Source organism: Hypanus sabinus, chromosome 11, assembly GCF_030144855.1.
Source record: "Hypanus sabinus isolate sHypSab1 chromosome 11, sHypSab1.hap1, whole genome shotgun sequence".
NCBI classification, from domain to species: domain Eukaryota; kingdom Metazoa; phylum Chordata; class Chondrichthyes; order Myliobatiformes; family Dasyatidae; genus Hypanus; species Hypanus sabinus.
The window spans coordinates 56,867,593-56,885,401 of record NC_082716.1 but is presented as its reverse complement, the minus strand read 5'-3'; the positions used below and the strand labels follow the sequence as shown (position 1 = coordinate 56,885,401).

The 17,809-nt window shown below is 37.3% G+C and overlaps 1 protein-coding gene across 1 annotated transcript in view; it reads left to right on the top strand.

The window, feature by feature from the left end:
* pde4ba (phosphodiesterase 4B, cAMP-specific a) overlaps positions 1–17,809 on the top strand; it is a 257,430-nt gene that overhangs the window by 219,558 nt on the left and 20,063 nt on the right. The window contains exon 7 of the mRNA XM_059984382.1: positions 12,187–12,280. Coding sequence (XP_059840365.1) covers positions 12,187–12,280 — 94 coding nt within the window. The remainder of the gene's footprint in view (positions 1–12,186; positions 12,281–17,809) is intronic.

The window sequence follows — 17,809 nt, the reverse complement described above, 5'->3', positions numbered from 1 at the left end:
TGTTGTGGTCCAGATAATGTTCTGCACAAAGTTGTCGTGGTCTGGGTCAGGACCCACACAAAGCACAGGAAAATTCAGTAAGTGTGCTGTAAAAATAAAAGGATTCTGCAATGTGTGTTGCTATGTCTTGTAACTCCAAAATATAAAACTATTCGGAAGGAAAACAAGGGAGCCGAGAGACAACTCGTGTATTGAAAGTTTTATTTGAATTGAGGTGCTCACGCCTCACATGGTAGCATCATGACATATGCAATTCACGTATTTTTACATATAACCTGTAATGAATTAGTTAAACAAACAAGATGCTCAAACAATATGCTTACAATATTACTCAAATATTACTGAAATATTAAATACACAACATTCCCTCCTCCTTAGCTATAAACTCCAACTCAATATAGAATGGATCTCAACTTAAGTACATGGTATGCTATAAAATATAATTATTATACAGACATCCACAGCATAGGAGAGTTTAAATTGTCCCATTCAGGCTTAAAGATTTAATTGCCTCAGAGGCTTTCTTATCTTGTGGGATAATGTCTTTCCAGACAAGAGGGATCAATCTATTTGGCAGGTGAGATCTGTGGATGTGAAACAATCTCGGGCTCTGGGGCCTCCTCCGTGGTGATTATGGGGTTAACTCTCATGGGAGTGATTCTGACAGCTGTGGACTCCTTTCTTCTGGATGTGTTGGCATCTTGAACAGTGCATGGCAAGCTTCAACGTGCATCACACTGTGTGAGAACCATGTCTGACATCACTATTTCCTTTAACCTTTGGAAGGACACCTCACACTGCTTTGTTCATTGCCATTTCTTCCCAATCTGTCATAATGAGTTCAAGGAGTGGAGCAAAATGGCTAGGTTTGGCAGGAATCTTTTATAATAATTGACAAAATCTAAAAAGGATCGCAACTGTAACGTATCCTTTGGCTTTGGGGCATCCGGCACTGCTTGAATTTTCTCAGCACTCTTGTGTAATCCTTGAGTGTCAATAGTGTGACCACAGTAAGTGATGTTTTGTTTAAATAATTTAAACTTGTTGTGTCATGCTCTGAGCACATAATCTTCTAATCTTTTTTAGCACTGTCTTGAGATTTTGGAGATGCTCCTTGTCATCCTCTCTGGTAACAATGATGCCCTCCAGGTAATACTGAGCACCTGGTCAGCCTTGCAGCACTTGGTCCTTAGCTTTCTGCCAGAGTGTAGGTGATGATGCTACTCCAGAAAATAAGCCTGTTATAGTGATAAATCCCTTTGTGAGTGTTTATGGTGAGGAACACTTCAGACCCTTCTTCCATCTCCTTCTGTAGGTAGATCTCAACCAAGTCAACTTTGCTAAAGTGTTTTCCTCCTGAGTGATTTGCAAAGGTATCCTCTATCCTGGGAAAGGATTTTGACTTGCTTTCAGTACTGGGTTGATGAAGACCTTAAAATCACCATGGAACCTTACATGATTCTAGGCTACTGGGACTACCAGCATTGCCCATTTAGTTCTCTGGCTATTTGAGTTTTCCAATAGCATCCTTGAACACTGCTGTACCTTTATTAATTTGCTTTCCATTAACTCTTTTGCAGTGGACGTGGCTGCAAAAGGTGGATCTCCAATGAAGTTGTAGTTTTCTCAACCAAACACAGACCCACAATGCTGGCCCTCTTTTTTGTACCACATACAAACCCAATGTGGCTTGTTGGTTGTTGCATTTCACTGTTACGAATGTCATTCCCACAGGAGTTATCTTTTCTCCTGTACAAGTTCTTAATTGGATGCCTGCAGCCTTCAGTTCTGTATCTTTGAAATGCCATTCAAACTCATTTTCTGGATTCACTGAAACAGTCAAGCCAGAGTCCAATTCTATTTTAATTAATTTGCCATTCCCACTTGCCACTAGCTATATTGCTTGTTTCTCATTAGTTTTCACATTGTAAGTCTCAAGGCTACTCAGACATGTGCCACTCACGTCATTATCAGAATTTTTAGCATGCAGATTAGTACTCTTTTTGAAGCTGCAAATTGACTTTCTATCTTTTTCACTTCCCTGTGCATACTCATTTGGGCCAAATTGCCTGGTTCTGCTTTTATATCTTATGGTCTATGCAATCTGCATGAAGGCATTACTTACAGAATTAATTTAAGTGGATGCTCATTATTAAGCTATATTGTTGACATAACTTCTGAGTGTCTCTCAACCAACAATATCTGCTTCCACAAGCAATAATATTTCTGACATGTTCTTACACCACTTGATTGTTCCTAAATATAGTACCATTGTTTTCCAAAGATTTGTGGAATGCAATCCATAAGAATCTGTGATAGAACCATCTGCCTTTGATGCGAGATTTATTTATGTGAATTTGGACAACCTGACTTTCGTGATGTGATTGCTCTCTGTTTTGTCTGCTTCCTTGTTAAACTTCTAAAGTTCCTTTATTCTGTCCTGATGTTGTGATCTCTATGGATTCCCGGTTAAAAAGGGCAAGGTTTCCTGCTGATAATCTTGATAACCATTATATTTTCCATTTGCTTTTTAATTGATGTCACAATTCTATCTGAAGTAGTGATAGATTGAGTAACATTTGGAAGAAAATGTTTTGAGCATGTGCTGAATGATCGGGAATAACTACAGATGGCAATTCAGGTCATGAATTTAAATGAGTGGACATTAGAACAAATGGCAGGTTCATGCCTTAGTCTACTGAGAAATTCCCACACTAATCTTTTTTTTTTAACTATATAAACATGTATGTATATATAACAGAATTTACTTTCTCTACCAGGACATTGACTCCCTTTACACTAATTTGAAAAGGTACATTTTCAGAAGTATTCTAAGTTGAAATCTGCACTGCATTTGAAAATTGTTCAGATGCTTAAATAGGTGCAGATAGATGCAGATAGGTCATGTGTTGACTGTTGAAGATGATGTACAATGTGCTGAATCAGTCCAGGTACACAGGCCTGTAGAATGGGAATTGATGGGAAATAATTTCTCAAGATACTAATAGGTAGTGACAATTAACTTAGTTTATTTTGGATGAGGAAGCCAGTTGACCTATCTCTGTTGATCCATCTAAAGAAATGCAGAACCTATTTTTTTCTTAAATAATTTTATGTCAATTGCCTCCTAAATCTGGAAGTTTGTTCCAAGTTGTTGAATTTCCTGATTACTTCCTTGAAATATTCTGATATTAAAGTCCCAGTTCAAAAATATGAGCACATGCATATATGTTGCCACTAAAATGCAACATGTGGCAGGTGCTATCTTTTAAATAGAGTTAAACTAGGTTTTCAGCTCCTTTCAGGTATAATTCAAAGGAAACAAGATAATTGTGCTCCCATATGTAAATGGATAATATTTACCTTTTATTTAAGATTATTGAAAGACTGATCACTATCATATTGCTATTTGTTTCAACCTTTGCATAAATTTGATACTTTGATGTCTATATGTCAACAACAACTATATGGATATCCTGAATGGGAAATGATAGGTACTCTTTAAACTTTGTTCCTTTCCATTTCCATTTTATTACACTGTTTTGGCTTAAACTAATACATCCTTAACAATTGTGTATAACTTTTATAGCGTTAGTTTAGTTGTCTGCTTTGCTGGTTGTGCCAAGCTACTTGGCTCTTTCCCGACAAGTTGAAGCCCAGGATCAGTCATGCTACTTTACGACATTTCAGAAACAATTTTACAAGGTGTGTTCTAACTGGAGCAGTAAGACAGATAGTGCTGTCAAGTTACTTAAATTGTGTTTGATAGATAATAATTTCCACCTTGCACCTCCAAATATTGTACACGATAGGCATAAATAAAATGTCAAAATATCAAACCAATAATGTCAACCGCTCAAGAGTAGCATTGAAATAGTTGCCGATGAAGTTAGAAGTGGCCATGGGTGCATTAATAGGTTCAACGTTTTCAAATTTTGTTGGGATGGAACCCCATCAATAGGAAATTATATAACAGGAGTCCAAGAAAGTAATAATTGAAGTTTATGGTATATAGCCCCCTCCCTATGGCTTAGTTTCAGCTGACCTCACATAATTTAACATTGTGGATTGCAATTCTGTGCATTCATAGCCCCAGCTTAAATTGGATAATACTGTTACCCAAGTTGGATTGTATTGTTACTCATGAAAAGTCCTTTCTGATTATGAGTAAAACAACATTTTGCTTCATGCTTTGCATGTTATGGAAAGTTATAAATGTTCAAAAATCACAGCCTCGGCAAATCCAAGGTTAAAACATTTTTATTTCATTAGGAAGTAATCTCATATGAATATCAAAATTGCTGCTATGCATGCAAACATTGGTTAAGCAACAAATATTCCTATTAGTGCTCCTTTATAGCCAGCTTCATCTGCAGTCTCTGAGCCAGTGTACCCTGTCTATTGGTAAAGTGAATGAAGTACCAGGCCATTAGTTTATAAGTTGTGGCAATATCCTGGTGCTGATGGCAAGTATTCTTTTTAGGTACCCAGTTTTGATTTTCTAATTCTGATCTGATTCTGTCTCTTATGGGACAATGGCAGTCCTGTGTAAGAGAATGGATGACAGATAACCTTATATGATCATAGGAGTTACTTGCATATGTTCTATGCAATAATTACTTCTAATAATATTATTATCAACATATACATCCATAACAGGAAGAGTATAGGCAGCTGCTGAGTTTCCACACTTGTCATGTGTTCTTTTAGAAATGAGTTAGTATTGATATTAAGCCTGTATTAGTGATAGATGTTTTAAGATCCTCTCAAACTACTTTTGTACCATACCCAAGCACTCCTCTGTCCAAGTGGTGGTGAACATGCAAAAACTTACAGGTTCATCACTAAGGAAGAGTAAGATGGCTATCAACAGGAGGCCTCTTATTTGACAAGAGATGTCATGGTGTCCAATGACAGGAATTCTCCAATTGTTTCTAAGCATGGCACAATACAATTTTATTTGGATTTGCGTGCACCATTGTCACTTGCTCAGGTGGAGGTTCTTCCAGGTATTTCCTTTCTATAGAATGGTACTTTGGGCCAGGAACATCTGACCCTCCCCTCACTGACTTCCCAGGGAGAGCAGGGTGAGCTGCTTCCATGACTGTCACTCAGAGGCACTCCCGTCTCCTGTGACAAAGTGCTTTGAGAGGTTGGTCATGCCTAGAATCAACTCCTACCTAAGCAAGGACCTGGAGCCACTACAATTTGCTTGTTGCCTCAATAGGTCTACAGCAGATGCATTCTCATTGGCTCTCCACTCAGCCTTGAATCATCAGGACAATAGGAATACCTAGATCAGGCTGTTGTTTATAGTTACAGCTCAGTGTTCAACACAATCATACCTTCAGTTTTAATCAATGCTCTCCAAAACCTTAGCCTCTGTACCTCCCACTGCAACTAGATCCTTGACTTTCCCACCAGAAGACTGCAGTCTGCGCAGATTGCATTTATCATCTCCTCCTTGCTGACAATCGCATCTGGTTTTTTTTTGCCAAGCTCACACAATATTCTCTGTTCAGATTCTTGTCGTAAATGGGAGCCACTCTTCAGTTCTTAATGTAAATGGCAAGCAATAATCAGTGAAGTTAAAAGGACAGCTTTGCAAATGTACACACAGTCTATAGAACACAGAATGCTGGCCCACAGCATCTGGGCTGGTTTCGCAAGAGTTGCAGTGTAAGATAATGGAGTTATTCCTTAATCTTCGTGATTTTAATTTCAGGATTATTGGCATCTGAGCAAAATTCGTAAAACAGATTTTAAAACTCAGAGGTTTTCTACAGTTGCCATGAAAATGTATTCAGCCCCCACAACTATTTTCACATTTTACTGTCTCATTTTCTACATTTAAAATATATTAAAGTAATACTTTTCAGCTAATCTTCAAAATACTGCACATCATATTAAATCAAAAGAAAAATTCCAATATCTGCCAAAAATTTACTTAAAATAAAAAAACAAAATTGTGAAACTGAAGAAGTATTCATCCCCTTTGTAATTACTACAGTAACTTTCTCAGGTGGAATGCAGTAATTTGCCTTACTAACTCACATAATTTGTTATGTAGAAAATTGGAGGATCACCTGAATAAATACCTCCTCTCTCTCTGAGGTCCAACAGCACGGTAGATTTTCAACAGAGCAAACCAAAATTAAGCCAAAAGTGCATTCAAAGCAAGTCAGGGAAATGATCATAGAGAAGCACAAGTCTGGGGAAGGGTACAAGACCATCTCAAAGGCACCAAGCGCACCTCAGAGCTCAGAACAGTCCATCATGAAAAAGCAAAAAAAAATATGAAACCACAGTCATACTGTTTAGAATAGGCTGCTCCAATAAACTTAGTCATCAGAGAAGAATGGCACCTGTAAGAGAGGCTACTGTGACACCAACAGTCACTCGGAGTGCGTTACACGAGTCAGTGGGTGCAACCGGAGATGATGTTCATGGCTCCACAGTCTCTAAATCCTTGCACAAAAAAGGCATTTATGGAAGAAGCCCTGGCTTTAAAAAACATATCTTTGCCCATAAGGTCTTTTTAAATCACCATTTAGAAGTTGCTGTAAAGATGTGGAAGAAGGTCTTGTGTGAGGAGGAATGGGCAAATCTTGCTTCATCACATTGTGCAAAGCTAATACAGCCTTATACAAAAAGACTACTGGCTGTGATAGCTGCAAGAGATGGCTCAACTGATTACCGAGCAAAGGGGGATGAATTCTTTTGAATTGCTGACATTTCAGTTTTTGAATTTTTAGTTTTTCATGCTTTACAGTTTTCTCTGTTTTGTGGGTTCTACCTTGGTGGGGGGGGAGGTGCATGTGATTCATAGATAAAAATTCTCTGTTAAATTGATGACCATCCCTAGTTGTAGTACTCATTTATCTATACAAAGGGTTGGGGGCTGAATATTTTAAAAGGCACTACAGTATATCTGAAAAAAATGTCCAAATTACTAAGGAGTTATCACAGTACAAAGGATTTGCAAAGCACAAGAACAATTCCTATAAACTAAAAAGACATATCAATGAGTCACCAATGAAGAAATCATCCCTCACAGAAATCAAAGGCAGAGGAATGGATTCCAATTACCTGTCTTTCTATCATTCTTCTTGATGTTTCTTTACTATTCTTAATAAGTCTGACTGCTCTCTACATTTATGCTGTTTTTTTGTTACTTTGGTGACTTCATGCATGTATGATATTTGTTCAGATACCTTTCACATATACAGTCTCAGCTTCTGGAGACAAAGTTCCCAGTTTTCAACAATTAAAGCAATGAGTCTGACTCTGACCACATAGACCTTTGGCCTATTAACAGTCCAGCTATTTGATAAGCTGCTATTATTTGAAGGACCCTATAAGAACACAGATTTTATGTTCTAAGTTTAGTAGAACCAAGCAAAAGCAAACTTTAAAAAAAGAGAAAAAGGACAAAATGGTTCAGTGAGAATGGAATAATCTAAAGCTGCACTACATGGTTTATAGTAAGTCTGGAACGATGTCCTTTACATCTGACATGCAACCACTCAAAGATGATTTTGACAACTTATTTCATGAATTTGAACTTGTTTTCAAGCCACAGCCATTCTTGAGTTTACTCTTTTTGTAACAAGGATGAAAGTAACAGCATTGAGATGGAATATTTTGTTTTATTTTATTTAGAGATACTGTGCAGAATAGGCCCTTCTGGTCCTTAAGGCTGTGCTGCTGGACAACCCCCAATTTAATCCTCGCCTAATCACCAGAAAACTTCCAATGACCAATTAGCTTACTAATTGGTATATCTTTGGACTGTGGGTGGAAACCAGAGCACCCAGAGAAAATGTACGTATTCCACAGAGAGGACATACAGACTCCTCACAGAGGACATCAGAGTTGAACTCCATTCTCCACCGCCCCAAGCTGTAATGACTTTCTGCTAACCACCATGCTACCTTGACACCCTAAGGGCCTGTTAACTCCTTATGAAGGGAAGACTACTACAGTAATTGTCCTCTGTATTTTTCTGTCATGTGAGAGGAATTTGTAAAAGTGAAATTGTGTAAAGCAATTTTTACACCAATGCATCTTCGTAATTCAAAGCCAAATTAGAGGATTACACCCAAGTATTGATCAATGGAAATTACAGTCATTGGGTAAGGGCAAAACAGAGCATTTCTGTGATTCCCTCTGAGGTCATATGAATTGTTGATCTTCATTGTCTTGGTTCAATGTGAAGAATTACTGTTTATCTGGTATTTCTTTAGACCTCTGCTCTATCACAAATCTATCTGTGTTTCGGAAGAAAGATGCAGTGGCCTAATCATAATCTGGTGACAGGATCTTTTGAAAAATTTGAAACAGTTCATTCACACCTTTGGAGGCTTATTCACCATGTGGAAGAACACAGTTTCCAACTCCCGGAAGAATGCCCTGGTTTTTTGTACTCTTGGGAAATTGACCTATCAGTCACGTTACCCCTAGACTGTAAAACATTTACCTTATCTATTGTTTCATTGGATGTGAAGGATGTTAGCATTTATTTTCCATCCATGACTGCCCTTCATGCTTTTTCCAAGGGGTATTAAAGATTGACCACATTGGTGGATTTCAAATAACATATAGTTCTTTTGTTCGGACAGGAGATTTCCTTCCCTAAAGCACAGCAGTGAACCATCTGAGTTCTAAATGGCAGAACAATTATTCCACAAATATAGATGTTAGCTTTTTGATCCAGATTCACTTAATTACTTAAACTCTAACCCCATTCACTGTTTGAGGGATTAGAATTTGTGTCTCTAAATCAACAATCAAGGTCTCTAGATGACTGTTCAGTAATTTAACTGCTCTGTAGCTATTGGCATTAAATCTGCCCATTTAATCCTAAATGTAAGCAAGCTGGTCCTTGGCAATAGATCAGTATTCATCACAGGCACTATTGCGATTTGCATTTCAGTCTTCCTATGAGCGCCCATTCTGACGTACTATAATGGAACCTCAACATTAGCATGTACACATGTCAGAATTGGTTTGTAATGTTGATGGGTAGTCTTAAATGCTGTAAATGTACCTCTGTTAAACCTTCTACTAGGTCCAAGTCAATTTTTCAAAGATAGATATTTTAATGAAATGATGTGTTATCAAATTGAATCACTCATTTCAGTGAAAAATATCATATTTAAACTAGATAGTCCTAGGTGAGCATTTTGGGAGTAATGACACTGTGGGAAAAAATACCTCTCTCTCTTCATTCTTGATTATTACCTGGTGATCCGTTGAAAAGAAGCTCCATGAGCTTTCTCCTTCAACTGTGAAGCTGTACGTAATTTAATTTTTTTTTTATTTTATTGTTTGAGATCACAGAAAGCAGGCAAAATCTGTGGAGAACATAAGGCTAATTGTCAATTGATTTTTTTAAACCAAACTTCAGACAAATTAAAGTCATCAAATCTTATTACATAAGGTGCACTGGCCACGATCATTGGAGAGGGTATGTTGGTTTATGTGTTCACAACAATTGCTCCCTTGAATTCAGTGGCAGAGGCAAGTTAAATTATTATGCAAAATAAATGAGAATCCAGGCAACTTCTTTGTTCATTGGTAATGTAATATATAGCAGGAACTCTTTAGGTAACTAGTTGGAGGAATAGTGCAGGATATGATACCAGTGGAGTTCTAATGTTCAATTTGTGATGCTACTTTGACTTGCTCAAGATTCTCGGGGAGGGGGGCTCCTTAATGTAGCTGCCCTCCCATGTTTTAATGCTCTTTATCAGCAGTGCAGAGAAAGCCAAGGTGATGTCACTGCAGCTGAGCTGAAAGCCAATCAGACTCAGAGTGAATAGCATTTCTATGCAGGCACTGTGCTTCATGTAGGATTTAAAGGGGAACTGTTATGGGGAGTGCAGATTGTAGTACAAGCTTTAAATATTCATCATTGCATCAGTTCCTTCAATATTGGGAATTTCTGCATTGTCTGTGGAAGGCAGTTTCTCTGTAAATGTTTAATGAAACCATACAAAACATTGTGTTTATAATTAGGAATGCCTAGCCTGGGTGGTCTCAGTAAGGTGAAACTGATTTATTAGGATACCATACATTGTTAAGCACTCACTCAGTAACTTGGTTACTAACTGGCACTATATCCATAATTTCAAATAACATTAGTTAAAAACCTACACAACTACAAATATCAGCAAATAGCCTCTTAATAAAATACTTGCTTCTGAAAATATATCTCTTTTAAATTTTAATAACTCCTTGGACAGAAAACAGTCAAATGGAATTCATCAGTATAACAAATCTTAATTTTATATTCTGTGTGTCAACAGAGAAATCTAAACCTCATCGAATTACTCTAATTATTATTGTAAATCATTGTAATACTATTTTTATTCTCCTAATTTTGTGCAATTGAGAAGATTGGTTCAGATCATACCTCTATCTTGGACTGCTAATATGACTATTCATTTGTCATTATGTTGAAAAGTATCTGACAGTACTGTAGGAGGGTGCTAAAATCAGATTCTATTCTCCACTGAAATGGGGACACCATCTGCATTTAATTTACATAAATAAGACATCTAATTTACATAAGTATTGGGCATCCTCCATGTTCTGTCATTTCCTATATTATGCTTTAACAATCTAGATTCTGTAAGCTTGCAGACAATAGATTTATTTTGCCCCTTTATACAGAGACTAATATGAAGTAACACCCCCACCCCCTCTAGCGAAGAGACCAAAGCTATTCATAATTCATAAGTGCTGTGAAGTGCACACACTTGTGTATGGTCTCAGTTCCATGTGACCCCCTGATTTCATTATCTCAATTCTGTCAGTGCAAATGCGCAGATAGCATCTTTCCCAGGATCTACTGCATGAACTGGATTTTCTCAGTCAGTGAAAGAATATACTGATTTTTTGGGACAAATTTTCTTCAAACATTTAAACTGCTAATGAAACATTGTGACCTGCTGTTGAAAGTCTGTGTGTGGAATTGACCAGCTAGATACTTATTTTGTCCACGGCTGTTGTTGCTTCTGTTGGGCCAAAATGCCTGAAGCAAATTATTTACTGTCTGTTTCTTGGGGTTATATCAAGGTGAGTAAATTAATTATGAACTGCTTTTGAAAATGTTTTTTTTGTGAGATTATGTGGCTTTAGGTTAATATGCTGAAACCTCTGAACCTCAGACTTTATTTCCATATTGACAGTTTGTAGCTCTTGCTATTTTAATTTCAAATGAATATCAATAAAGTTCATCAGAATTAAAATGTTATTTTTATGAGCAAAGGGAAATAAATGAAACAAAAAGAGACTGACCAGGAATTTCCACTGTCACATTTTGAATATAAAAGTTTTTATTTTTCAAGACAATATATAATTAGAACAAGCTGTGTAGCGAAGGGGATGAGAAAAATCTTCAAGTATGTTGTATGTTCTTTTATTAATATATAACATTCTGAGTTCCAAAGTACATGTTTACAATCCTTTCATAAGTCATAACAAATTTTTAGTTTCTTTACAAATATGTTATAAGATTTCAGATTTTATAATGGAGTAATAGAGAATTAAGCTGCTATCATATTCAGAAAAATATTTAATATATGATCTCACTAAATTTATGATTGCATACTTCATATCAAAATAAATCCAGCTATTTGTGTAGGGAAATTATAAAACTGAGCTTCCATATGGGTCTATAGATTAAACACAATTTTAAATACCCAATTTACCAACCATTTAGAAATAAATGCTAAAGCTAAGATGAACATATGTTTTTACGTACTTGCTGTGTCTTAGAACTAATTCATTAGCAATGTAGCTACATGATTACAATATCGTTGTTTATTGTGTAAGTAAATAATTTTGTATGCAAGTCAAACACTACTTAATCTGTTCTAAGCTCTTCCTTATTCATAATTAATATTTAACATTTGAAGCATCAATTATTTGGGAACAATTCCTATATAACGGAAAATAGAACAATGAACATATTTAAAATGCATTTTAGAATACAAGCTAGGTTTATACAAAGCACAGTTAAAATATTTAATGCAATACCTGACAAAAAAATGTGAAGATTTACATTTCCTTTCACTCTTGAGGAATGTATAAATTGATGAAAATATCTGATTCAGAAGTGATATTGAAATGGTTGATAAAAATAGTTGGTGATAATTCCTCTTTTTGTCTTTGCAACAGTTTAAGAGAATGCTGAACCGTGAGCTCACTCATCTCTCAGAAATGAGTCGGTCAGGCAACCAAGTATCCGAGTTCATTTCCAATACCATTTTGGGTGAGTCTGCTAAAGCACCTTTCATTTGCACTGCATACAAGCAGAGACATTATCTGATAGTTCCAACAATTAGGAGCTTTCTTTAAAATATTTAATACAATCTGAAATTACTCTGCATTACTGCACCATTCAGAAAATACTTACTTTCAGTATCTTTTGCATTATTGTCCTGTGCAACCCTGTCATTCTAATATTTTTTGAGATTTATGTATTAGCTGCGGATTTCTACTGGCCTTGTGATCCAGTGAATAAGCCTTAATTGTATTGTAGATCCCACCATTACTCATTTCTTGGGTAAATCAATCCCAAGTCCAGAGCTCAAATTCATTAAAAGAAAATTATATTTTTCTAAAGAAGAGTAAAAGTGTCCCATTTTTGAAGTGTTAAGAACAATAGAAGAAGCAGGATGTTGCTCCACCGTGCCTTCGTATCCAATCTAGCGTGCAGTGATTAAAAATTTGGCAAGTCCCCATTAGGGAGCTTATCAACAGAATGATTCTGTTTTGTCAACAGGAAGATTCTCTAGAATGAATATATGTTCTACAGATTACTAATTTCTTTATCTATAACATTCAGTAATCTAAACTTTTGTATCTTTCCAAACCATTTGTGTACAGATATTTACATATTTTTCCATCTCCTCCCACTCCTGGCAATTATAAAAGTAATTTTCAATAATGTTGGTAACATGGCAATGTGAATTGTACAAGCAATAGAATGGAAATTGGGATCCATGTAGGGGATCTACTCTGAAAGCTTCCCACTACGTTGATGATTATCACCGCAATCAATTTCAAATCTGCAATAACACAAACTCTGCTTATCTTGTCTTCTCCAAATTCATCCCTCTTTTGGAAATAAGTTAAGCCAAATCACTGCCTGTGACTCAACTAAATGTGGCATATCTCATGGCATTAATGAAAGATTTCCTGATTAGCATTCCCTTTTCAGTGAACACCAGCTAGTATAAAACCACATTACCCAGTCATGTATAAGCTGCTGACTGCAGGATCCACCTGGTGGAGTTGGATTCAGTCTGTGACAGTGATTGCACTAAAGTATAGTGGTTTCTTTCTACTTTATTAATCCATGTTTCTGACAATATAATAAATATAAATGCACAAGCATTTGTTGTTAGAAAGTGACTGGCTTGAGGGCAGGTTTTCTTGGAAAAAGGGAAAAAAAGCAAAATATTAGCTAACGAATTTTAAATAGTATTGATTGCAGCCATGAAAACAATTAGCAAAGCAGGCTATCATTTTAGAAATTTTAAGTGGAAATTTAATTTCTTACTGGAAAAGTCTGCTAATGACTATTGAGTCTGCCAATAGTAGCAGAGAATCTATTCACCTGGATGTCCCATGAACCATCTGGGCAAGAGGAGGGCTTTATTAAATCTGCGAGACTCAGCAAAGCCTCCCTGATTCTCATGGACTCGCAAAGGAAAGGTTTTAATTTATTTGCTTGTAGCTGCACAACTCTGACTTGTCTGAGTTAGAAAGGATTTTGAGATTGTTCCCAAGCAACAATTGGCCCACCGCATCTTAATTGAAATTGTGTCTCAAGTAGGGAAAGTGTTCCCTGTGGAAGTACTGCAATGAAGGGGGCAAAATGACAGTCAGTGCTGGAAATGCTTTCAATGCTATAAAAAGTGTTCAGCTGGCTCTTAGGTGAGGTCCATACCCTGTGTGCTTTGGTCTTTCTAGTCATCTTAGAAACACAGAAAACCTACAACACAATACAGGCCCTTCAGCCCACAAAGCTGTGCTGAATATGTCCTTACCTTAGAAATTACTTAGGGTTACCATAGCCCTCTATTTTTCTGAGCTCCATGTATCTGTCCAGGAGTCTCTTAAAAGACCCTATCGTATCCGCCTCCACCACCATTGCTGGCAGCCCATTCCACGCACTCACCACTCCGCATAAAAAAATCACTTAGCCCTGACATCTCCTCTATACCTACTGCCAAGCCCCTTAAAACTGTGCCCTCTTGTGCTAGCCATTTCAACCCTGAGAAAAAAACCTCTGACTATCCACACGATCAATGCCTCTCATCATCTGATCCCCACTCTCCCCATCTATAGAATTTTTACATGGGGAACGGCTCTAAGATCACCTAAGCCATTTCAACTAGGCTAACAATCCCAATGCACCTGGATCTATTTGATTTGGTATCAATATATTTTCTGAATGAATTCTACAAAGAGAACTTTCCTTGCATGCAATTCAATCAAATTTGAAACAAATACTTGATAAAGCCAGCATATTAGACATATGCTGCATATACTGATGTGCAATTATATAATCAGCTATATACTAAATCAGCAAAGTTGTGTGGAAATCAAATTTTCCTTATTTATCCAAGCATGTTCTGTTTTAGCTATGGGCTATTTGATTGGCACCCATGGAATTTGCAGGCTTTTGCTTCTGATTCCTACATGTGTTACTTTGCTGTTTCATGTTGTTTATCATTGTGAAGCGATTTGCTTGGTAGGCTAGTGGGAAAATAGTTAAATTTCCATCTTATCCCTTTGAAAGTGTGAACATCTGAATTGACCATGTGCCTTCCTTTTAATTATTTGGATTATTTTCCAGAGTCCTATCAAAATATTCTCTGAGGCTTTTTCATGCATTTGCTGACCAATGTGAAATCAGTTAATTGGTTTTAATTGCCTCCATTTTCACTACAAATTTGATACTGATTTATTCTGTGGCATTGTGCTTTCCACTCGTTGACTCAATGATTCACAGAAGTGGAATAAATAATTTTATGGTTCAATTGGTAAAGGAGTTCCCTCTCCTGATGACTCACTAGGGACAGCCATTCAAATTAATTATCACTTAACCATGTATGAATATAGCCAACGGAAACAGCATTCCTCTGGGCTAAGGGGCAAACGACATTACCAATGGCACCTAGCACATTGCATAAATATATAATCATATTTCAGAAAAACATAGTCACAATGAAAAAAACAATATAGCCCAAATCTCTGTGTGGCATGACTAGATTTATGGGATGCTGTCCTTAGGCTATAAGACCATAAAAATAGCAACAGAATTAGGCCATTCTGCCCATAGAGCCTACTCCGTCATTCCATCATTGCTGTTTTATCACTCTCAAGCTCATTCTCTGGCCTTCTCCCCTAATCTTTAACACTCTGGTTAATCAAGAACATATCAACCTATGCCTTAAATATACCCAATGGCTTGGCCTGCTCAGCTATCTGTGGCAATGAGTTCCACAGGTTCACCATCTCTAGCTTAGGATATTTTTCCTCATGGACATTCATAAATTTTGAGGCTGTGTCCTGTGGTCCTAGACAACTCCACTATAAGAAATATCATCACCATATTCATTTTGTCCAGACATTTTGATAGGTTCCTTTGTGATCCCTCCTCATTCTTTTAAGCTCCAGCAAATACAGGCCTAGAGCTATCAAACTCTACTCGTATGTTAGTTCTTTCCTTCCTGGGATCATTTTTGTGACCCCTTTCATTGCTAGCATATCTTTTCTTAGATTAGGGGTCCAAAGCCGCTTACAATATTCCAAGTGCAGTCTGACCAATGTCTGCCTTGATCAAGCTTGCTTTTTCACCGAGCCAGCTCCTGAGAGCAGCACAGAGTGAACACCAGAAAGCAGCACCAATGGAAGGGGCCAGGCCCCAACACAAGACTAATTCCTGCACACCCACAGAGATGCTCGCCTCGGTACCTCGTCTCTTGAGCAGGTGCAACATGCGATCCCATGACCTAGGCCTTGTCCTCACCACAACCGTAGCAACGCAGCCCTCCCCCTACTGTCAGTCTTGCCAGTGAGCCAGAATTGCAGCATTTCAGTTTACCAGTGTTCCACTAGTCTTGTGTTTCCACTAAAAATGTCCAAGACAATCAGTCCCACTGATTGTTTGACCATATGCCACAGCACAACAGTGGTACAGAATATGTCCAGCCCCATTGCTATCGAGCAGCTCGCTGCTGGGATGGTGCTGCAGTACTTGATGTTCTTGGTATCCAGCAGTGACCTGCAACCATTAAAAAAGATATACAGGCAAAGGAATACACTTTTGATTAGATCCACAGTGGTTGCTGATTCCAGGCATGCCGCCACGTTACTCATAACAAATATAAATACCATAAAAATTACTAATGATTCTGATGCAGTCACTGTAATGCCTAGGTAGTGGATCACAACTAGGAAATCTAAATATCACAGTCTTCTAAAGCTTAGACAAAGAATTGGGGTAAAGAATCACCAAGGTTTCTTTTATCTAATTGTTATTAACATGTGATCAGGTTAAGAAAAAAAACACAACGTAATTATCAGAAGTGTAGAGGGAAAAAAAATTTTCATTTCAATATACATTTCAAAAGAGGTCATGATAGTTTAAAAGCTATGGAAATATAGTTGTGATAGAAGCATAGATTTTTTTTGAAATGAGAAACTGAATTAGCATGCAACCATAAGTCTGAATTGTATAGTCCATCAAAACCACTCCCCAGATCTGATCATTTCTCATACAAGCAAGTTGAAAATTTGAAATTGTCCAGACTTTTTTGATGGAATGCTCACTGAGTGCAATGTTTCCTATTGTTCAATTCTTTTGCTGACCTAATCAGCTCCTAAACATGTACTTTTGCCAAAGACATGGCCCAGAATTTTCTTGTTTTCTCTGGTTGTTCTGCAGTGAGCTGCCAACACATATCCACTATGTCGAAACATATCCAGGATGTTCTGAATTCCCAAATTTATTGACAAAGCTTTGCTGGCAAATTAATCGCTGCTCCGTCACAGATTCTAATAGGGTATAGATTTGCTGTGACACTCCAACATCAAAATTGGGGTATTTACTCAGGTTAGTTCCTGAGCACAAGATCCACAGGCCTATTATCCCAATAGAGAATCGATGTTGCATTTTTAAATTATTTAAGAGCTCTTATAAAAAATGAATATTATTTTAATTGCCCTCATTTTAATCATTTTATTTGTTTCTGAATGTCATTGAGATAAGCAACTTTGGAAAAATTTGACAGATGGGAGTTTTTTTGGGCAGAGCCTTTTCTGGCCCACATATTCACTCGATGATCATTTTATTAGGAACACTTGTACACCTGCTTATTAATGCAAATATCTGCTCAGCCAATCACGTGGCAGCAACTCAATGCAAAAAACCATGCAGACATGGTCAAGAGGTTCAGTCATTGTTCAGACCAAATATCAGGATGGGAAAGAAATGGGGCCCAGCTGACTTTGAGTTTGGAGTGATTGTTGGTGCCAGAGAGTGTTGTTTTAGTTTCTCAGAAATTGCTGATCTCCTGGGATTTTCACACATAACTCTTTACAGTTTACAGAGAATGGTATGAAAAACAACAAAAAAAAAATCCAGTGAGCGGCAGTCCTGTGGGCAAAAATGCCTTATTGATGAGAGAGGTCAGAGGAGAATGGCCAGAATGGGTCAGGCTGACAGGAAGGCGGCAGTAACTCAAATAATCACGTGTTACAACAGTGGTGTGCAGAAGAGAATCTT